The sequence below is a fragment of the Bos indicus genome, chromosome 14 (genome assembly GCF_029378745.1).
Source record: "Bos indicus isolate NIAB-ARS_2022 breed Sahiwal x Tharparkar chromosome 14, NIAB-ARS_B.indTharparkar_mat_pri_1.0, whole genome shotgun sequence".
Taxonomy (NCBI): Eukaryota; Metazoa; Chordata; class Mammalia; order Artiodactyla; family Bovidae; genus Bos; species Bos indicus.
In genome coordinates this window covers 3,048,899-3,071,456 of record NC_091773.1, presented here as the reverse complement: position 1 = coordinate 3,071,456, position 22,558 = coordinate 3,048,899, and the positions used below count along the sequence as shown (strand labels likewise).

Genomic DNA, 22,558 nt, shown 5'->3' with positions numbered 1-22,558 from the left:
CCTTTCAACGGCCGCAGCAGAAGACAGAACAGAGGAAAGACCACAGTTAGACTAGAGTTGCAAACAGAGTGATGACGCTGTGAAAGGCCTGCACTCAACATCCTGGCAAATTTGGAAAACAGCCGCGGCCACAGGCCTGGAAAAGGTCAGTTTTCTTCCAAACTCAAACAAAGGCAATGCCAAAGAATGCTCAAACTACCACACAATTGCACTCATCTCACATGCTAGTAAAGTAATGCTCAAAATTCTCCAAGCCAGGCTTCAGCAATACGTGAACCATGAACTTCCACATGTTCAAGTTGGATTTAGAAAAGCCAGAGGAACCAGAGATAAAATTGCCAACATCCACTGGATCATTGAAAAAGCAAGAGAGTTCCAGAAAAACATCTGCTTTATTGACTCTGCCAAAGCCTTTGACTCTGTGGCTGTGGAAAATTCTTCAAGAGACCACCTGACCTGCCTCCTAAGAAATCTGTATGAAGGTCAAGAAACAACAGTTAGAACTGGACAGGGAACAACAGACTGCTTCCAAATCGGGAAAGGAGCATGTCAAGCCTGTATACTGTCACCCTGCTTATTTAACTTATATGCAGAGTACCATCATGAGAAATGCTGGACTGGATGAAGCACAAGCTGGAATCAAGATTGCCGGGAGAAATATCAATAACCTCAGACATGCAGATGACACCACCCTTATAGCAGAAAGTGAAGGAGAACTAAAAAGCCTCTTGATGAAAGTGAAAGAGGAGAGTGAAAAAGTTGGCTTACAACTCAACATTCAGAAAACTAAGATCATGGCATCTGGTCCCATCACTTCATGGCAAATAGATGGGGAAACAATGGAAACAATGACAGAATTTATTTTGGGGGGCTCCAAATTCACGGCAGATGGTGATGACAGCCATGAAATTAAAAGACGCTTGCTCCCTGGAAGAAAAGTTATGACCCACTTACAGAGCATATTAAAAAGCAGAGACATTACTTTGCCAACAAAGGGCCATCTAGTCAAAGCTGTGGTTTTTCCAGTGGTCACGTATGGATGTGAGAGTTGGACTATACAGAAAGCGGAGTGCTGAAGAATTGATGCTTTTAAACTGTGGTGCTGGAGAAGACTTTTGAGAGTCCCTTTGACTGCAAGGAGATTCAACTAGTCCATCCTAAAGGAAATCAGTCCTGAATATTCATTGGAAGGACTGATGCTGAAGCTGAAACTCTTAATACTTTGGCCACCTGATGCGAAGAACTGACTCATTTGAAAAAACCATGATGCTGGGAAAGACTGAAGGGGGGAGGAGAAGGGGATGACAGAGGATGAGATGGTTGGATGGTATCACTGACTGGATGGACAAAAGTTTTAGCAAGCTCCAGGAGTTGGTGATGGTCAAGGAAGCCTGGCATGCTGCAGTCCATGGGGTTCCAAACAGTTTGACACGACTGAGCAACTGAACTGTGAATAGAGTAAAGCTACCCTCCAAGAACAAGGCAAAATAAAGGAAATGACAAGATGACAAAAGCAGAATTTCACCTCCAAAGACACATTAAAAAAGAAATTCTAAAAAATGTGCTTTAAGAAAAAGGGTCCTTTTATTAGAAGACAGGCTGAGCTACAAGACAGAGTCCAGCCAACACAGTGACACAAGCAGGCCGCAGGGCTCCTCCTGACACCCCACAGAGCTGGGGGCGGAAGGCAGCCACAGGCGGGGATGCGGCGCCAGGGCTGAGCAGGCACCGGGACGTCCAGTTGTGCCACTCACGCCCTGGCTCTCACCGGAAGCCCCCATCCCCACCGCCGCTGGAGCCCCCTCAGCAGCCACCTGGGGGCTTCAGGAAGCAGATCGAGACAGTCCAGCCCCCCAAAGTCACTGTCAGATACAGAACACAAAATGGCTGGCATGAAAAGCTTGAAGAAATAAACAGCACAATCCTTATCTGTCCTTATTTAATTTGTTAAGAGGCAGAACATATGGGACATGTGTATCCATAAACACACAACCACAAATATTTAGTACACAATGTTAATATATTAGGTTCAGAAGTCAAGTGATGAATTCCAACTAAAACAAGACAAACTGCTCGGGGTGCTAACTCATTTGTCACAACTGATACAAAAAAGGCACTGCAAGATAACTATCCCAGCTACTACCACAAGCTATCATCTCACACGGTTCTATCTGCTCAAGACTAGTTCCCCAAACATTCACTGCTACTTTTATTTTAAATGAGCATATCTCCCCTGTAAAACCTTGTTTCCAAAATGATGGCAGATTACATTTTCACAGTGTGACACAGCTTGGCTGACCTGCCATGTCAAGTCTTTTGGACAGCCTTTCACTTCACTGCAGTAACATCCTCCAAACAGCACAAGAATTTCAGTAATAATATGGCAGGAAAAGGTGCTGGCAAAAAGCTGCACCATCGCTAATGAAAATAAAACTGGAAATAACAAATACCAAAAATTTTTGCTGAATTAATTATCAACAGACAATTTGCAGAACTTTCAGCTTCCCAAGACATAAGCCCCACTTTGTCCTTTATGCATTTTAAACAATCTAACAGTCTAATGCCCACTAATTTCACTACTGGAAAAACGTTCAGTTATCCTAAATACTCTGATACACGAGCAACAAATAACTCCCATATTTTAACTAAGCAAAAAAGAAAAACAAACTTAATAAACTTAGAGACTATAAATAATAATTCAGTATAAATTAGAAGTGAAACTCCATCCCAATATGGTTAAATCTACAGAGACAGAAAAGTTTATTATTTACGTGTTAACAAGCCAAAGACTTGTTAACAAGTCTTAAGACATTTATCAACAAATTTAATGTTCGCTAACCCAATTAATGATTAATGTCATCAAGAATTCAAGAATAGATTTTTTTTAAGTAAAGATAAACTAGTAAAATCTAAGTCTGAAAAACGACTCAGCTCTGAACATGCACGGGCAGACCTAACGCCACACTTACTCCAGCACTTCGTAGTTAGACTTCTTTTCCAGGGCGTTGCCGCGCATCTCCCAGTACGATCGCCTGAAGCAGAGAAGAGAGACACTCACAGATCTGCGTGGAGAGCGTCTGCGATGTTAAATGACTAAAAACTACTGCGCAGCTCAGTCACAAACATTCTGACAGTAAACTACCAGGAAACAATAGACTTGAGTCTCCACATTACTCGTCCTCCATTAGGCAGCAGCAATCAGCTAACACACTGAAGGAAAGGGTCCAAGTTCGCTTTCCAAGAGAAAACTGTAAAGGAGACCAGTGAGAGACGGCTTCCGCCCCCCTCCCCCCCGCCGCCCCTGGGATATATAATTAAGGTTGAAAACAAATGTTCATGAAGCTGCTGACACTTATACTTAATGATCTGTGGGTCTTACAGGAACTGTTATTTCATAACTTTATACAATATAAAAAACAGGGATCTCCTGGGAAAAGTATCACTGTTTTGAGTACACATAATCAAGTTTTAGCTAGTTTAACCAACTCATCTTAAACTGGCAGCCTGGGGTAAATTTTAATTAAAATCATAGCTGACAAAGGTAGAAATATTCTTTTATTCAAAGTTTAAAATGGTGGCACAGAATACATGACAAATGCTAACAGAAATAAGAAATGCATTCTCAGCTTCCCATTCCCCACAATGGTAGCCATTAGACACAGGTGATGGTTCACGTTCAAGTTTAAAGCAGTAAAGCTGCACGTCTGAGTACTCAGTGTCCGCCTCAGCTAGTGGCTGGCACGGGGATCTCAGACACTTCCTTCATCACAAAAGGTTCTCCTGGGGAGCTCAGCCTTAGACTTGCTTACACACTTGTGCTCTTATCATTCCATTCTAACTATCATGAAATATCATCTTAAAAGATTCTAGAATTAGCAACTTAACCTAATTCAGAATATTCTTAAATTTTACCAAAGTTTTTATTCAGTATTTTATTGATAATCTTTACGAGGAAAAGGAAAATACCTAGAAATAAAGGAAAACATTGCTGAATAAAGACCTTGATGTCTAGTCATCTTCTTACCGTATTTCTAGACAACCCAACTTCAGTGCAATGTCCTGGTCCACTTGGTCAGCGATCTCTAACATATAATCACTCTTCACCTACAACAGAAAGGAATGGGTACAACAGTGTCACTGTAAGAGTATGCTGCAGACCTAGTAAATGTGTGCGGGCATCATCCCCACACTTCATACGCACTGTGTCCATAATGACCCCTGATGCTGGGTGTACAATGAGCAATGTAGAGAACAGTGAGTCAGTCTTCTATTATGAAGAACTTTTATCACCCATGAGCACTTGAACGTCATCCGAATCACGGAACATCAAGCGGTTCTCTGTACCCTCTCATGTTGTTGAAGGTCCCTTTCCATGCAAACTTGTGTTCAAATTTTCTGAACTCAGACTGCAGCCCCAGCAGCATTTCTGGACCTCAACACAGGAGCAAGGAAATCTGACACTGTTTCAAAATCCACTGAATCCTGCAACTGACATGCTTCCACCTAACCATCAACTGTAACTTGTGAACCTGGTGCTTGAAGTGGGACATAAAGAGAAGGCTCTAACAGAAAGTGACAGCTGTCTTCCGAGCAATGACTATGAGGGACTGAGGTCAGTATCTGAGGGTGCTTATCAGTGTGAAAGTATTTTCAAAGATGAGACACGTAAAATCTCACAGACGAGCATCAGGAGACCAACATCTGCAACTGACTTTGATGGCAGAGAGCACTCATTTTGAACCTCAGTTAAGTGAAATGTTACTTCTCCCCTCACAAGGAACTCGTTCTTCTCGTTAGTAGGCCTATCTTACAAAAAACTGCACTCCATTATTAAATTATGAATATCACCAGTACAGAACTCAGTGTAAATCAGTCTTGTCTCGTTACACAAGTATTTCAGGATACCCTCTACTTTGCCTCTTGAGCCTCAATCCTAAAACATTCACCTCTGGCCCTTTCCAGAAAAAAAAGAGTGCTGATCTCTGCTCTAGGAAAAATTCCAAAGATCCTCTTCCTCTACGACTGCTACCCAGCCTGTCAGTTCACCTGCTCAAAAGATTTCTACTCCCCAGTTAACTACTCCGTCCACTTCGTACTGACAGTTCATCATGATAAGTCCCCTTGAGAAGACCCCCAGCTCCCCAATCTCCCTTACCCCTTCACTTTAACTGCTTGGTAAAAACAGCAAACACTGAAGCCCACCGCCCTCTCCCTCTGCACACTTACTGCTGAGCAACTAGAGAAGCCCTGCTGTGTGTTTGGCTTTAAATTCATGATGACAGACCTCAAATGGCACCAGAAACTGCCTGGAAGCTCTGCGATGCCTGCCCATGAAGCTTGGCAACACACAGATGCGTATTTTCTCCAGTCAACCTGCCACATCCCTTTCTTAAAGATAAAATGAAAGTCTTCTCTTTAAAGCTCCAGCACCTAGAACCTGAGGGGCGGCTGTGCTCACCTACTCACGCCTTCTCCCAGGACGGGAGCGAGGCCCGCTCAGCCAGCAGCAGGCAGCCACCTGGCTCTGATCTAAACACCATTTCTTCTGAAACCTCTGCTCTGTTTTCTGCCTTAGCACCCACACCTGGGTAGTCGAGAAATACTGACTGACTGAAGAGAGAACCCATGAATGAAAGAATAAAGTCATCAAACTGGGATGTGGATACCTCTGTGTGTGAATGCTATTTTCCATGAAAGAGTTACAAGCATTGATCATTTCTGTTCCTTATACATAGCAGGCACTTAATGATGCCTACTATGATTCAATGGAATGAATCAATGGAAATGAATTACTCAACATCTCACTAAAGTAAGTAAAAAGCTTTGATTCTAGAATCACTCTATTTACACTTCAGCTGGCTTCTTCTATACAGCAAAAAATAAGTCTGAATTCATAAAGAGTTTTATTACTGAACACAAAAAAATGAAGAGATAAAAACAGTATCTATGTGAGTTAGAGAGACACCACAGTTGTTCAGAGCGACGTGTTCACTGGGCTCTCAGTTTACGGTTTGGTGCAGACCTGGAAGCAACCACAGCAGAGCATCAACTGCACGCTGAAGAAAACACACGGTTACAAAACTGCCTTAAGATAAATTACTAGGACTTTCAAACGCTATTCAAAGGTGGGAAAGTGTAATCACATGTTTTATTCATTCATCAAAAGCACACTCATATTAGTTGGAAAAAAAACAGAGGGAAAATTACTTCAACCATCTTTATGGAAAACCCCTTTATGTACAAACATGACTTGAAACTTCTGAGAGTTGTTTTTCCTACAGCAATGACCTACTACTCTTGACTGAGAGCTGCGTGCCCACGGCCTGAGGTCCGTTTGAGTCTGTGTTCTCTGCAAGGCGTTCTGATCCACGTGGAATGAGCCATCTCAGAAGAGCCTCCCCCTTCCCCAGCTCCAGAGGGTGTGTTCTCTGAACCACTGTGCACATCACGACCTGATGCTGTGTGCTCGTGAAATTTTCTGCAAGACGTAGGGTTTTTAACACTCAGTGCTCATTTCTTTACAAAGCATTTCTTGACTAACTTTCATCTCCTACTAACTACCGGCAGAATTCATTGCTTTCTTTTGTGAAATAAGTGCAATTCATTGAAGATTTACATGTGTGTGATATATACTTGCTTCGAGTAAAGATACTCATTGCCACGTCAGATAGACTTATGTATGACTCTCATTTAATCTTCAGAGCATCACTGTGAGCAGGACAGTACTATAATCCCCAATTTAGAGCCTTAGAAAGGGCCTAAGAAGACTGACGGTGACAGCAGAGGTACTGTGTTATATTCAGGGGCTAGGTAGTACGCTGTTTTAGATTCATTATTTGTAGTCTGTACAATGACTCTTTCTTAAGACAGGCTTTGGTCCTATTTTATACATGAAGACCAGAAAACTTAATTACTCAAAATTAATGTACTCAAGGTCACACAGCAAGCATTAAAGTTAAAACTCAAAACCCATCCACTGACCCTCACTACTCAAGCTGCAGTGTGTACCTACACCTCCTTGTGAACTCTGAGAAAGTGCAGACATTCTCCACCAGAAGGAAGATTAATGACCAGTGAGGACCACAGCGCATCGCCCCGTTAGCCCAGAGTCTAACACAATGGCTTCACACGATCTCCTACTCCATCTTACCCCTTGTTTTCCATCGTGTTCTCCTCTTATACCACGGATTACTACTGTTTACGAACTCCAAATCCAGCAAATTTGCAAGTTTTTTCCAAGCAAAGACCTTTCAAAGTTGTTTACTGTATTAAATTGTTTCCATGTTGATGTCAATTTCCTACTTAAAAAACAGGATGTATCTGGACTTCCTTCTGTGGGCAAGTATTATATTTACATTCATGAGCTTTTTCATCTTATTAAGCACAGGTTTTACTATAAAAACCTCTCACATTACTAATAAAAAATTCTAATCCTATGCTATACTAAGTCACTTCAGTCGTGTCCGCCTCTGTGCGACCCCATAGACGGCAGCCCACCAGGCTCCCCCGTCCCTGGGATTCTCCAGGCAAGAACACTGGACTGGGTTGCCATTTCCTTCTCCAATGCATGAAAGTGAAAAGTGAAAGTGAAGTCGCTCAGTCGTGTCCGACTCTTAGCGACCCCATGGATTGCAGCCTACCAGGCTCCTCCGTCCATGGGATTTTCCAGGCAAGAGTACTGGAGTGGGGTGCCATTGCCTTCTCCATCTAATCCTAAATTACTCCATGATTTATTTCATGCACCACATCAATGCTTTGGCTACCTCATGAGATTCTTTTTGGTCTTATTTTGGTCTCTTCTGAATGCTTTGTCAGCTACATGAATTTATCACACAGACCTGAAAGTCCTCAGTGGCGTGTGTAAAGAAGATGGGGCTGAGGGCAGACCAACGTGCAGAGAACCATCACTGCCTGCTGCACATCACCATTCATGGGCTACGCCACCTGAGAGATCCCAGGTCGTCAGCCAAGTTGGCTCGACCGTCAAGCACTCCTCCCTGTGTTCTTCCAGTTCGAAGGGTGGAGAGTCTGCGTACAAAGGAACTCAAAGGCAGTTCTCAACTAAAACAAATTCTTTGATCTTTCTCTTCAATACATAAGCTTAAAAAATATATAAAGAATTATGCTATCTTATAAGTCAAATGCTTTTTCAACAACTCACTAAGTCATTTCACATAGCATTTATTAATAATAGGTAGTCGTTTAAAGGCAAGCTAAAAATACCAGCAGGGAAGAGTGACTGACCGAATAATCATTTCTGCTTCCTATTTGTAAAGTCTTATATAGAGAAGATACACAAAAAAATATGGGTTGAATAGTATTGGGTTGGCCAAAAAAGTGCTTCAGTTTTAAACTAAAACTAAAAGACACATTTTCATTCTCACCAAGAACTTCATTGAACAGCATATTCACCCTTTTATTTCACAAACTTGTGCCGTTTTTCAAGCACCTTCATAATTCCATCTTCCCAAAACTTTTTACCTTTTTGTGCAAAGAACTGTTCCAGGTGCCTTTTACAGTCTTTCAGGGAATTAAAATTTTTTCCAATAAGGGAATTTTGTAAAGACTGAAATAAATGGAAATCAATGGAAATGCAATGTCTGGTGAATACGGCAGATGAATGAGAACTTCCAGCCAAGTTGTGACAGTTTTTGCCTGGTCATTAAGAAACACGCAGTCTTGTGTTACCCTGATGGAAGATTATGCATTTTCTGTTGACTAATTCTGGTTGCTTTTTGTCCAATGCTGCTTTCAGTTGGTCTAACTAGGAGTAGTACTTGTTGGAATTAATTATTTGGTTTTCTAGAAGAAGCCCATAATAGAAGACTCCCTTCTAATTCCACCATATATAAAACATCACCTTCTTTAGATGAAGACTGGCCTTTAGTGTGGTTGATGATGTTTCACTGCGCATGCCCCATGATCTTGTCCATTCCACATTATTGTACAGTGTCTACTTTTCATCACCCATCACAATTTGTTTTAAAAATGGAACACTTTCATTACACGGAGAGAACTGCACGTGGAAATACGGTCAAGGAGGTTACTTTTGCTTAATTTATGTGGAACCCGAACGAACCCGAACACAAAGTGATGAACGTAACTGAGCTGGTACAACTGACTTTAAATGCTTGATTTGGATATTTTGAGTATGCTAGCTAACTCCCATGTGGTATAACATTGATTGCTCTCAAATAATGTCTTGATTTAATCACCATCAACTTCAACTGGTCTACTCGACCGTGGAGCACTGTCCAGCGAGAAACCTCTAGCAAGAAACTTCACAAGCCACTTGTGACACGTTCAATCAGCCACAGCATCTTCTCCAGACACTGAACAAATTTTTTTCTGCACTTCAGTTGCATTTTTACCTTTCTTGAAATAATAAAGCATAACATGCTGAAAGTGTTGTTTTTTTCTTCTATATTCAATATTAAAATGGGTACACAAAAATTCACCAATTTGGTTATCTTTTTTTAAATGCATGCTGATATGATAGCTGTCACATATAACATAACAAAACTTTTTTGAATGAAGTTAAACACTACTAAGTGGTACTAGAGCCATCTTATGGAAAAAACCAAATGAACCTTTTGGCCAACCCAATATAAGCATGACAGAGTTTACCTAACGACAACGATAAAACTTTGTTAATCACCAAAAACAGGAGTGGAAAAATAGGGAAAAAATGTACGTTATTAAATCTACTTAAAGACGTACAGAAAATACATCTTCTAATGAGTCAGACTTAGACTTCTATTTAATTTTAACTTCTTTCTGGAACAGGACAGCTGATAATTGCCACATTGAACATTTCACGTTTTAAAATAAAATTTCCCACTTGCAGCTGCCATTTCAAAATGTTTTAACTGACAGAAAGCTTTACAGCCAAGAAAGTACAGTTAACAAAATCATTTCTGATAATTATCTGAATAAAAATGTGTAAAAACTAAAAATTGGAGTAAAAATATCAGAAAGGTTGATCAACAAAACAAGTGTGTCTTGGCCCCTCACACCTTTCTGCAGTTTAGGTTCTAAACCATAAAATTACCATAAAGCTTCCCACTGCAACTCTTCTTGCCAAATAAGCCACGAGTTCTGTTACCTTTAATGTTTTCTAAGAGCCACTAAATGGATACACTCATTTTAAATCTTAACATACTTGTAGGAAGAAACAGTGACAACAGACGCAGGCATCTCAGAAGCTCAAAGTGTCAGCGGTGCCAAATGGGTCCGACATGACATCAGCATTGTTGATGCAAACCTAGTTAATATAACAACTTCTTGACCGAACAGGGACATGGCCCTTCAAACTAATGGCCACCACAATTTGCAAAAGGTTGCCAGTCAAATACACTTTTAACAAGTCAGAGAGATAAAGAAGAATAAAATGTTATGTGGCAAAGGAAAAACTCAAATTCAAGGCAAAACATACTTTCGTGCTTTATAATAAGTCATCAGCTTTGGCATCAAAAAATTATTTGTTTAGGAATAAACAATAAAAAAATCAGAGAATCTCTGGCGGGGTTCGGCATCCACACTTCCAGCACAGGGGCATGAGCTTGACCCCTGGTCGGGCAACTAAGATCCCATATGCCATGCCATGCAGCCAAGAAAACTTATTTTTTCAGACTCCTGCTCTACAGTGAACAGGGTTATAACAAGATTCTAGTTTATTTTTAGAGTGTGCTGATTAATATCTTTCAGAATGTTCTAAAATGGGTCAAAGCACACAGTGGCTCATTTGTGATATGTCTCACTTGTAGTCACGTTTAGGACATCTTTAAATGTAACCGTGTGCATCCACAGACTGATCTCCCACCAGGAAAGCGGCACTCTACGTCCACTGACACGTCGCTTTCCTCACGACTCCACCCAAAATAAGGGGCGTGATGAGCAGGGGCTTGGGCAAGGCTTCAAAACAGGAATAATAAAATTACAGTAGTTTATTATAAGCTTTCTTTCTCTTTCATGGGCTGGAACTGATACAGAGAAAATCTTAACATAATTCTTTTCTTTCTATTCTGATAAAAGAGCCAAAATAATAATAAATGATAAAGAAAAACCAGACCACCTGACCTGCCTCTTGAGAAACCTGTATGCAGGTCAGGAAGCAATCGTTAGAACTGGACATGGAACAACAGACTAGTTCCAAATCAGGAAAGGAGTTCGTCAAGCCTGTATATTGTCACCCTGCTTATTTAACTTATATGCAGAGTACATCATGAGAAACGCTGGGCTGGATGAAGCACAAGCTGGAATCAAGATTGCCAGGAGAAATATCAATAACCTGAGATATCCAGATGACACCACCCTTATGGCACAAAGTGAAGAAGAACTAAAAAGCCTCTTGATGAAAGTGAAAGAGGAGAGTGAAAAAGTTAGCTTAAAGCTCAGCTTTCAGAAAACTAAGATCATGGCATCTGGTCCCATCACTTCATGGTAAATAGATAGGGAAACAATGGAAACAGTGACAGACTTTATTTTGGGGGGCTCCAAAATCACTGCAGATGATGACTGCAGCCATGAAATTAAGAGATGCTTGCTCCTTGGAAGAAAAGCCATGACCAAACTAGACAGCATATTAAAAAGCAGAGACATTACTTTGCAAACAAAGGGCCATCTAGTCAAGGCTATGGTTTTTCCAATGGTCATGCATGGATGTGAGAGTTGGACTATAAAGAAAGCGGAATGCCAAAGCACTGATGCTTTTGAACTCTGGTGTTGGAGAAGACTCTTGAGAGTCCCTTGGACAGTAAAGAGATCCAACCAATCCACCCTATAGGAGATCAGTCCTAAATACTCACTGGAAGGACTGATGTTGAAGCTGAAACACCAATAATTTGGCCACCTGATATGAAGAACTGACTCATTTGAAAAGACCCTGATGCTGGGAAAGATTGAAGGTGGGAGGAGAAGGGGATGACAGAGGATGAGATGGTTGGATGGCATCACCGACTCAATGGACATGAGTCTGAGTAAGCTCTGGGATGGACAGAGAGGGCTGGTGTGCTGCAGTCCATGGGGTCAGAAAGAGTCAGGCATGACTGAGCGAATGAACTGAACTGAAATAAACTGAATTCTTTTAAAACACAATAACAAAAAACACTCAGAAGTGTTCACTATTTCCCAGTGTAGACCCTAAAGATTCCCACACGTGAAGTTCAACAAAATACCAGGTTCATAAAACACATGCAAGAAAACACACCACTGTGAATAAGAGTCAGCACAGCTCACACAACGGTCCCAATTTCCTGTTTGTTACTGACATGTGCCCATGAGCACCCTTGCACATACGCACACAGGTGCATCTTATTTCTTTAGAATGAATCCTCCGAAGTGGAATTATTAGTTCCAATCTTATGAAACTGCCAGTATGCAACTTAACTTACAAAACTGTCAATGTCAATGGTGTCACATACAAATCTGAATCTATTTAAAGCTCTTGGTATTCTTGCCAATTCATTAGTTCCGACAAATCATAGCGTTTTTCTTTTTTCTTCCATCTTGGTAATTTCGGCACATCTACCTAGCCCCACGTAGCATCAGTTAAGCCTGATCCACGGGCCGAGATGAGCAGTAACACCGGCCATCAACACAGGAAAGGGGCATTAGCTTCTATTTTCCTGTAAATCACAGGTACTTGGTAGGACATTATAAAAGCATACATGAAACAAAAGAATTCTCAGGATCTTCCCGACCCAGGGACTGAACTCAGGTCTCCTGCATTGCAGGCAGATTCTTTACCATCTGAGCCACCTGGGACTAGACTAATTATTAGGATGAAAGTGAAAGTCGCTCAGTCGTGTCCAACTCTTTGTGATCCCATGGACTATACAGTCCATGGAATTCTCCAGGGCAGAATACCGGAGTGGGTAGCCGTTCCCTTCTCCAGGGGATCTTCCCAACCCAGGGATCGAAACCAGGCCTCCAGCACTGCAGGAGGATTCTTTACCAACTGAGCTATCCTGTGGCTCAGTTGGTAAAGAATCCGCCTGCAATGCGGGAGACCCCAATTCAACACCTGGGTCAGGAAGATTGGCTGGAGAAGGCATACACTACCCACTCCAGTGTTCTTGGGCTTCCCTGTGGCTCAGCTGGTAAAGAACCCGCCCACAATGCAGAAGACCTGGGTTCAATCCCTGGGTTAGGAAGATCCCCTGGAGAAGAGAAAGGCCACCCACACTCCAGTATTCTGGCCTGGAGAATTCCACGGGCTGCATAGTCCATGGGGTCGCAAAGAGTTGGACACGACTGAGCGACTTCACTTCACCTCAGGCTGAAGAGAAACTCTAGGAATGGATGAAAGCAGAGCGGGGTGGCGGGGCGGGAAGGTGTGCATGCGGAGCATACGGGCAGGACGAGGTGTGTCCCATCCCACAGCAAGTTGCGCACACTCAGATCGGGACTCGTGCGTGATGTGCTGAGTCCTCAAAGCTGGGTCCTGTCTACAGACCGGAACTCCAGGGTGGCAGACAGTAGGGTCTCATTTCATCAACATAAAGACTCTCTTCAGGAGGTGTCATATACCCCGTGAAGAAACTCATGGAGGCACCTCGCATCATGGAGCTGTGACATGTATGACCGGCACGGCACACCTCCAAGACGCCTCACACCCCTCGGGCTTTACAGGGACCACTCACCTGAGTCACAGAGACTGCACTGAGACACGTCCCATCAGTAAGGGAAAATCTGGGATAGGCCGGCGCGGGTGCTAGCTTTTAATCATATACACAGAAGCAAAGGCTTCTGAAAGGAAAAACTAGGACAACCTAGTAACAGTGTGAAAGGAACAAAAACATTGCTGACTTTCAGGTTAGCCTAGAAATTATAAAAAGGAATAACTGAGAGCTATTTAGGCCCATCTCAGGCATCCTGGAATCAATGTCACTGAAGTAGTCACAGATGCCTTCAGTGGGTGGATTAATTTTTCAAAGAAATTACACCAGTGATTCAAATCATCTACAAGAGAGAAGAACAGAAGTATGTCGCCTATCTAAACCCATCAGCCTCTTCCTTCTTACTTTCCTGCTCCAGTTTGTTCAGTCTCTGAGTCCATCAAATCCACCCACTAAATCTGCTTACTACCACACCGTTCTACCTCCCAACTTTCTAACTTCTTGCCTAAATAGCTAAAGAGCCCCCAACCTGCTTGCAGCCTTTTTAAGATCCAATCCACCCCGAGTACTGCCACCATATTGGGGTGGGCTTATTTAAAAAAAAAAAAATTCCGATCAAGACATTCCTTACTTAAATTCTATAAATACTCCCAACAATCTGGAGTAGAGAACCTAAAACCTCTCCTTACACGGTGTGGTCCCGGCTCTCTCGCCCATTTCCTTTCAAACCACTTTAGCACAGATTTCAATGTATTGTGTTTTATAAAGCTCATCTCTTCCTCAGCTACAAAGTTCCTTAGACGACATCTGGCAAGGGAGCCGCCTGGACTCGACACCTCCCCTGTGCCAGCACCCCCTCCAAGGGACGTCACGTCACTTGGGCTTGCCAACAGCATAGGACCAAACACAAAGCAACCGCTTCCAGGAAGCCCACTAGACGGAGAATTCAGAATTCACGCCACGCGTATTTACTGCCTAACTAAAACCTGACAGGGAATTCAGAATTTACGCCACGCGTATGTATTCTACCCTTATGGGCAGTAAGAAAGCTACTTTTAGTTTAAAAAGTCACTTCTGGTTTTACACAAACTGCTACTGAAATTATAATGGGGACAGCTGGCTCTGGATAAACATCTGACAAGTTTCTTGATATTCAGGCACCATAATTATACTTGAATTAAAGACAGAGCAAAGGTTGTATCACTTAGGACTTACTGTTTCTACTTAAAATAAGTCTTAAGATTTGCCCAAGTATACAAAAATTCACAAAGTAACAAAACTCCTAATTTCTTATGAGGTATAAGAATCTCACTGCCATACAGTGACAAATTTATATTCTCCCAAATGTTAGGCTTAATCTAGTTCTAAAACAAAACCACGAAATAAACAGGATTCAAAGAAACAAAGGAAAAAAATGTATTAAAGCACTCTTCTATACCTGTTGATAGAAGAAATTCAAAGTTGGCTTGTCTTCAGTAAACTGGTTTAGAAATCCTTTTGGCAAATAACGAATTCTCAATTCATATCTAAAAAATAATTAACAAAGGAAAACAATTAGAAATAGGTCATTTCTTTTTCACAGTCCAAACAATATTGAGTATGGCACTGCCAATTACTGAAATATTACTCTACAAATAAGTTTAAATATAATCTGTAAATGTTTCCTTTTGCTGCAAAAAATAAAAAAATAAAATGTGCATGTGAGTGTGCTACAGGCCGAGGTTCCCGAAGGAGACAGAACCTGACGAGATACCCAGAGGGCGCCCGAAGTCCCTCCAGCCCCACCACCCGGGGGCAGCACCACGCTCTGCGCCTGAAGGCGAGCTCTCCCTGCCTGGAGTCACACAGGATGTGTCTGCTCCCTTCAGGAGACTGCTCCGTCTCCTGCTCACGGCAGCACGCCAGCCCTGCACTGTGCAGCACACCCCAGTGACTCATCCACGCTACCCTGAAGGCTGCTGAGCACTTTCCACCTCGGGGCTATGAGGAATAATGCTATGAACAGTTTTTATAGTCCTCTAAAAAAGCAATTTTGCTCACGAAGCCAAACCTCGAGAATGACCAAAACAAATTTCACCAGAGCGCTGTCTCTGTACCTCATTCTGTATGTATGTGTGTGTCCACCCGTATGCACTCTCGCAGGCACGTACGCATCTCTGCTGGGGGTACACCAGCAACACATCACTGGACCACAACACACATGCTGTGCAGAGCAGACACGACGGAAAACAAGCTGCAGGGCTGTAGCAGTGCGCTCCACTTCCACGCGCGGGAGCCGCACAGGCGCTCAGGTTCCACACCCCTCACCTCTCCCCGAACGTCCAGTCTTTCCATGTTAGTCGCCCTGCTGTTCGCTGCAAGAGCGCACCCTGGTTTCAGTCAGTAATAACAAGAACGGGCATGTCTCTGGCAGCCGGCCATTTTGGTTATCTTCTTTAGTGAAGTGTCTGTTAGGCCTTTTGTCCTTTGTTCCTGCCAAGCTGTCTGTCTGCCCCCACCCCACTGATTGGTAGGTATTCTTTACAAATTTTGGATGTGAGGCCTTTGTTAGACTTAGTGAAGATATATCTTCTCCCACTCTATAGCTTGCCTTTCACTATTTTAACGATAATTTAAAAACCTATTTTTTCAATCTTCTAATTTTAATGGTATCTTTTGTTTTTATGCAGTCCTATTTATCTTTTTCTTTTCAGTAAATTCTTTTAGTGTTTTGTTTATAAAATATCTGCTTACACAAAAGTTAGAGATTTTTTTTCTAAAAATTTCATAAATTGATCTTTTAAAATTGTATTAAGCTCATGAGGAAAAGAACACAAAGGAATCGATACAATTCTTTCGGTTCAGTTAAGAGTGGTTCAATGCAAGGTACACATACACAAGTTTTGCTGAGATTTTCAAGGGTCTATCTTATTAAAATATACAACTGTCAAACAATAAAGTTCCACTGTACTTTGAATCTCAGGAGTTCAATAACTTTCTGCAGGCATTCTCATTGGACAACTGTTGACAGAAGCAGAATAATTTCATTTTGAGTTTAGGACTTAGCATGCACCTTATAGGCACCGTTTCTCTTAATCGACATAATAATCAGAGAACAAGAGCGTAATTATTCATATTCAGCAGAGTAGGAGGATGACACTCAGCAAGAATAAGCAGTAGGCAGCCAGTTTCCAGGCTGGAAGCTCCAGGATCAACAGTCTGCAGGAGGCTTTGGTATTAACATTGCCCCAGTTTAATGATTAAAGAAAAAAAAAACAAAAAAAAACTGGCAGCCTGGCTACACGTCCAGGCTTTTAACATCATCCCGACGACGATGATGATGATAACAAATAACGTTCAGGGACTACTCGGGATGTCACAGAAGTCATGACAAGCATTTTAACCAGATGACCTCTTCTCATCAGCAATAACCCCCAGGAGAAGCAGAAAGAAAGCTCTGCATCAAGACCACCTGCACCTGGGTTCTGGTTCCACTCCTTGTTCGCTGTCTGCCATCACTTCTCTGCGCCTCAATTTCCTCACCCGACTCTGTGCGACCCCATGGACTATACACAGCCCATGGAATTCTCCAGGCCACTGGAGTGGGCAACCGTTCCCTTCTCTGGTGGATCTGCCCGACCCAGGGATTGAACTGGGGTCTCCTGCACTGCAGGTGGATGGATTCTTTACCAACTGAGCCGACAGGGAAGCCCTCGTCAGGATGCTGGGAGAAGTGAAAGGGCTGTCACTGCACACATCACAGCCGTCTCAACGGCTGATCCACCGTATTAGCCATTACTCAACAAATAATTCGGCACCAGTCATCTACAGACGCAATTCCAGAGTCTGGGAAGACACTGGTGAATAAAACAGGCAGGAAGTACCAGCCTTCAGAAAATTTCTATTTTTGTGGTGGCAGCCAGACAGCAGATACATTAAGTATCTCTGAGGTGGTAATGTGATAAAGACAAAAGCGAGGTAAGGGGAGTAACAGATGATGAAGCAACATTCTGTAAAGGCAGCCAGGGAAGCAGGCTGACTCAGGACACCTGAACACAGATCTAAAGGAAGGCAGGAAGGAATCAGGGCAGTAAGGGCAGGAAGAAAACAAGTAAATGCCCCGCGGCCAGAGGCTGCCTGGAGGAATGCAGCCGCAGCCCCTGTGAGTAAAAGGGCTGCAGGGAGGGGGGAACAGAGGCGGGCAGGCCACACAGGACCCTGCTCGTCACAAACCGGGGCTCGTCCTGGTGGGAAAGGGGGCCCAGGGGCACTGTGGCCAGAGCAGTAACAGCAGAGACCTGGTGCCCAGCCAGGCGGGGCTGTGAAGAGCAGACAAGAGGGCCACAAGGAGGCCGGGAAGGGACCAGTAATAGTGACCAGGTGTCCAGTTCACCCCATCTTCCTAGATGGGGGAGAACAGACTTTGAGGACATCCGGTAATAGTCAAGGTCCCACAGCTGTTAACAGGCAGCCCTGGGATTCCACTTCAGCAGAAACACGCCTGAAGGCCCAGAGGCAGCGTGAACCTAAGAGAAGACACCTATGCTTAGAACACAGAGGAGTGTACGTGGGTTGGGTCTTGCTTGTGGGGTTGGGCAAGGTCTCTAGATTGTGATGGGGTTTCGGGTTCCCTGCTTCAACCCACTACAATCTAGCATTTCCTCCCTCACAGCTCTACTGGAACTCCGCTCAAGTCTGAGTTCAATTCCAGTCCAGTCACCTCACCCCAGTCCTTAAACCCCATACCTGGCGCCCACTGCGTCCCGGCCCAGCCGCGCCGGCATCCTCTCTCCTTTCTCCTCCAGGAAACTCTCCATTTTCCTCATAGTGAAACTTCCACTACTATTCTAAGAGCCTGGCTGTGTCCTGATAAACATTTCCACGTCCCTGCTCTAGGCCACTCCATGATTTCTGAACAGCGGCTAACTACAACATGCCCCAGATAAGACTATCCTTTGGCTTCTGCTTCTAAGTAATTGTTATTGTTCAGTCACTGAAATCGTGTCTGATCCTTCGCGGCCCCATGAACTGTAGCTCGCCAGGCTTCCCTGTCCTTCACTATCTCCCGTAGTTTGCTCAAACTCAAGTTCATTGACTCGGTGACGCCATCCAACCATCTCATCCTCTGTCGCCTAAGTTAATACATTACCATTGACGCTACCAACACCTAACTTCTTCAGTCTTATCTCCAACTGTGAGCACCAAGATACCCACAAGTTCCCCAAGATACCCATTAGTTCACTAATGAACTAATGATGGGGAAGAGTAGGAAATGTTTTTGAAAGTTGAGTTGGATGAATATTCAGATAACCCTAATACTGAGAAGGCTCAGCTAGTCAGACTGTGTGTAGTGAAATAAACAAAAGTACAATTTCAGGAAACTACACAGATGACCCTTGGAAACAGTGGGGTGTGGACAGCTCTTCTTACACAAACTTTCAATTTTAAAAGCCTAGAAGGGAGGATAGAAATAGAAATTCACCATTTGGCAAAAATTACACTAATAATACTGCAAAAAAGAATCAATGATGTTGAGTGGGCGAAAATACAATGAGAAACTGCAGAGTCTCTGTATTTCCTCAGAAGATATTACTTAATTACAAAGAGGGGGGAAAACAACCTTCTAGCAGAGAAACCTGGCCACCACCTTAAATCAAATGATCCAAGTTAAAGCCACCAGTAAAATGAATCTTATCATCATCAAAGACTCACTGATAAAATGCTAAGTGAAAACAACAGCTTGACTGTGGTGCTCTTCCCCAAATGCTTAAGCTCAATATAATCATGGGAACAAACCCAAACTGAAGAACACAGCACAACCACCAGCCAATGCACTTCAAAAGGGCCAAGGTCACGACAGACAGAGGCAGCCTGAGGACCTGCCGCAGATGGGAGAAGAGCCAAGGCGACGGGACACGCAGGTGCACGATGCTCTGATGGGATCCCAGGCTGGAAGACGGGCACCCTGGACCCTGTGACGTCTGTGGGTCAGTTAGTACTACGGCAGCAATGTTAAGGTCCTGGTTTCAATAACTGAACTGTACTTAACTAAGGTTTTAACATTTAGGGGAGGAGGGCTGAAGGGTACACAGGATTTCTGTGTACTGTTTTTGCAACTTTTTGATAACACGTTGAGAATATAAATAAATTCTCACAAACTTTAAGACAGACTGTCCTGTAGATGTGTTAACAAAATACCCACCAGAGCCAGTTTTAAACCAGCCTGGTCAACGAACATCAGCTTTTTGTAGCCACAGACCAGCCAGAAATCTGTTCATTTTTGTGCTTTGGTGCAGAAGTATCCAGTAAACGTTTAATTAATCAATCAGCAAATTTGGAAGTCCATCCTGTTTTTTTAAAAGATGTCACTTCCAAACTTGTCAGAATGTTCCTCTATTTACTGTCTTACTGATTTAAATATTCTAAAGAACTCTTGTTGAGTTCAGTGTCATAATGACAGACTAGCCTTTCAAATTAAGGTATATGCACAGATAATGTCATTTCAAGATAAAACAGGAAACTATCAAAATACAATCTAAAACTTCCTCAGCTATCATTAGTCATTTTCTTTTGTCATCTATGAAAAAAAGATACCTTTCATCTAAATAAAAGACTTATTTTCCTCCTCTTGCAAAAGGTCTGAAAAAAGAATCATGTCTGCAGATCGAGGAGCTGTTCATCGGCCGTGAACAGGAGAATGTGAACCACATCTGATAACAAAGAAAAGGACTTTCTTTTTCACTCACTCTGCAGAAGCCCCACAGTTCTCTCTCAAAAGCCAACAGAGCCTCCTCTCAGGCCTGGCTCTCAAAGCCCTGAATCCCACACCAAAAGGACCAGGCCCTTTATATCTGATTAACCTGCTCAGAAGTCCGACCACTCGGTGTAAATGCTTTCAGAACACCAAAATTTAGCTAGCTAGAATTCCATTATCTAGATACGAAACTTTAAAGTTTAAATCTGTTTGGGGTAAAGCTCTCAAAACTGCATGGCACTTTTGGCTACACGACAAACTAGGAAGGGCATTGTATTCGAACTTCTCTGGCTGACTCCAGAGCCTGGCAACCACCACCCACTCAGCCGGCATCTCCCAGGACCCTGGGCACAGGCGAGCAGACTGTGAAGGAAGCAGGCTGCGTGCAGCACAGGGGCTGTGGGCTCTGCCACAGACCCAGGCTCCACACAGGCTCCTGAGGGCGCTCACGAGGCTGGAGGCTGGCGCGGTCCCCGCAGAAGCCCTGGACTGACCATCTCCTCCTGACCCTGTATCGACATGCCCCATATTGTCTCACCCACCTCATGTTTTCCCAACAACATTCTTTTATGTTTATTTTGCTTTTTACTTGTGTATGATGCTGTATGTCATCCTCTGGGGCTTACTTTTTGTTTTTTTAACTGAAGTAAAATTCACATAAAAAGCAACCATTTCAGGGAATTCCCTGGTGGCCCAGTGGTTAGGACTCGGGCCTTTCACTGCCAGGGTCCAGGTTCAATCCCTGGTCGGGGAAATAAGCTCTCACAAGCCACATGGCATCCCTAACTTCCCCCAAAGCAGCCACTTTAAAGTGTGCAATTCAACAGTATTTAGTTGCACCCACAACGCTGCCCCGGGACCGCCTTCTGTCACACACCGTCACCTGGCTAAGTTTCGTCCAGAGTTCCAGGTTGCAATGCTTTCCTCGTTCTGACTAGCGCAACACTCCACTGTGAATATTCTGTCACTGGCTATTCCATGAACGTCCTCGGGTCTCCAGCCTAGTATAGAAACGCAAGTCTCTCAAGGACAGAACCTGAAGTGGAACAGCAGGACCGAGGCCATGTCATGCGGAGGCTAAGCTGCAGGCAAGATCCTGAATTGGAAAGAGCGCAGCCACACGCAGCCCTGAGCACACAGCTGTGGTGCCTGATGCTACTCTGCACCCGCTCTCAGGCAGCGGTTACTGGCCCCGCTCAGCCATCCGTCCGTGCTTCAGGGACGCCTTTCCAGGCGTCCAACGGTCAGTGAGCGACCTTTATAGCCCAGCTCAGCCATCAGTCAGTCCGTGCTTCAGGGACCCTTCTCCAGGCGTCCAACGGTCAGTGAGCGACCTTTATAGTCCAGCTCAGCCATCAGTCCGTGCTTCAGGGACCCCTGCCCAGGTGACCAACCGTTAGCTAGTGACTGTTAGTGGTCCCACTCAGCCTTTGGTTGGTACTACGTGGCCTCTTCCCAGGCAAGCAACGGTCAGTGAGTGACCTCGAGAGGTCCAGTTCAGCCAATGGTCAGGGCTTCAGTGGGCCCCTGCCCAGGTGACCAAACATCAGTGAGCGACCTCAAGGGGTCCCGCTCAGCCAATGGTCAGTGCTTCAGTGGGACCCGGCCCAGGAGACCAACAGTCAGTGAGCGACCTCGAGAGGTCCAGCTCAGCCATCGGTCAGTGCTTCAGTGGCCCCGGCCCAGGTGACCAAAGGTCAGTGAGCGACCATTAGTGGTCCCGCTCAGCCACTGGTCAGCCCAGATGGTGAGCTAGGGGGCCCAGGGGGTAGGCCACAGGCTGTGTCCTGCAGGATTCCAGAGTCCTCATCAAGGACACCCACTGGCCGGGCCCAGGCCTTGAGGTGGCAGCGACCCTGTCCCCCATCCCTGCCTCCGCGACCTAATGGTAGCAGCAGCCTGCATAGCATGTAGTCTGCAGGACCTGCCCCTCCCTGCCTGTTTGGGTGGCCGGAGGAGCCTGAAGGCCCTTTGGGTCCTGGGCACCTGGCTCCCTCAGTGATGACAGCTGGGCAAGGTGTGGGGGCCTGGCCCTGAGGGAGCCACCAGCTGGGCTCACCTCCTCTTAGCCAGAACTGGACCTCGGAGAGGGAAAGCTGTGCCTGGGAACCTGGCCCTTTATTGTCAGAACAGAGAATAACATTCATCTGGTGGAGATTCACAGGAGCATTGTTACCTGGCCACAACCTGACCTCAGGAACAAAGG

General features: G+C 44.1%; 1 protein-coding gene across 17 annotated transcripts in view; it reads right to left on the bottom strand.

Annotated features, from left to right (window-relative positions):
* Positions 1-22,558, bottom strand: part of PTK2 (protein tyrosine kinase 2) — a 192,948-nt gene that overhangs the window by 89,809 nt on the left and 80,581 nt on the right. For all 17 annotated transcript variants that reach the window (XM_070802389.1, XM_070802371.1, XM_070802383.1 and 14 more), the window contains 3 exons: positions 15,058-15,145; positions 4,025-4,104; positions 2,970-3,032 (listed from right to left, as the gene is read on the bottom strand). In XM_070802389.1, the coding sequence (XP_070658490.1) occupies positions 2,970-3,032; positions 4,025-4,104; positions 15,058-15,145 (231 nt within the window). The remainder of the gene's footprint in view (positions 1-2,969; positions 3,033-4,024; positions 4,105-15,057; positions 15,146-22,558) is intronic.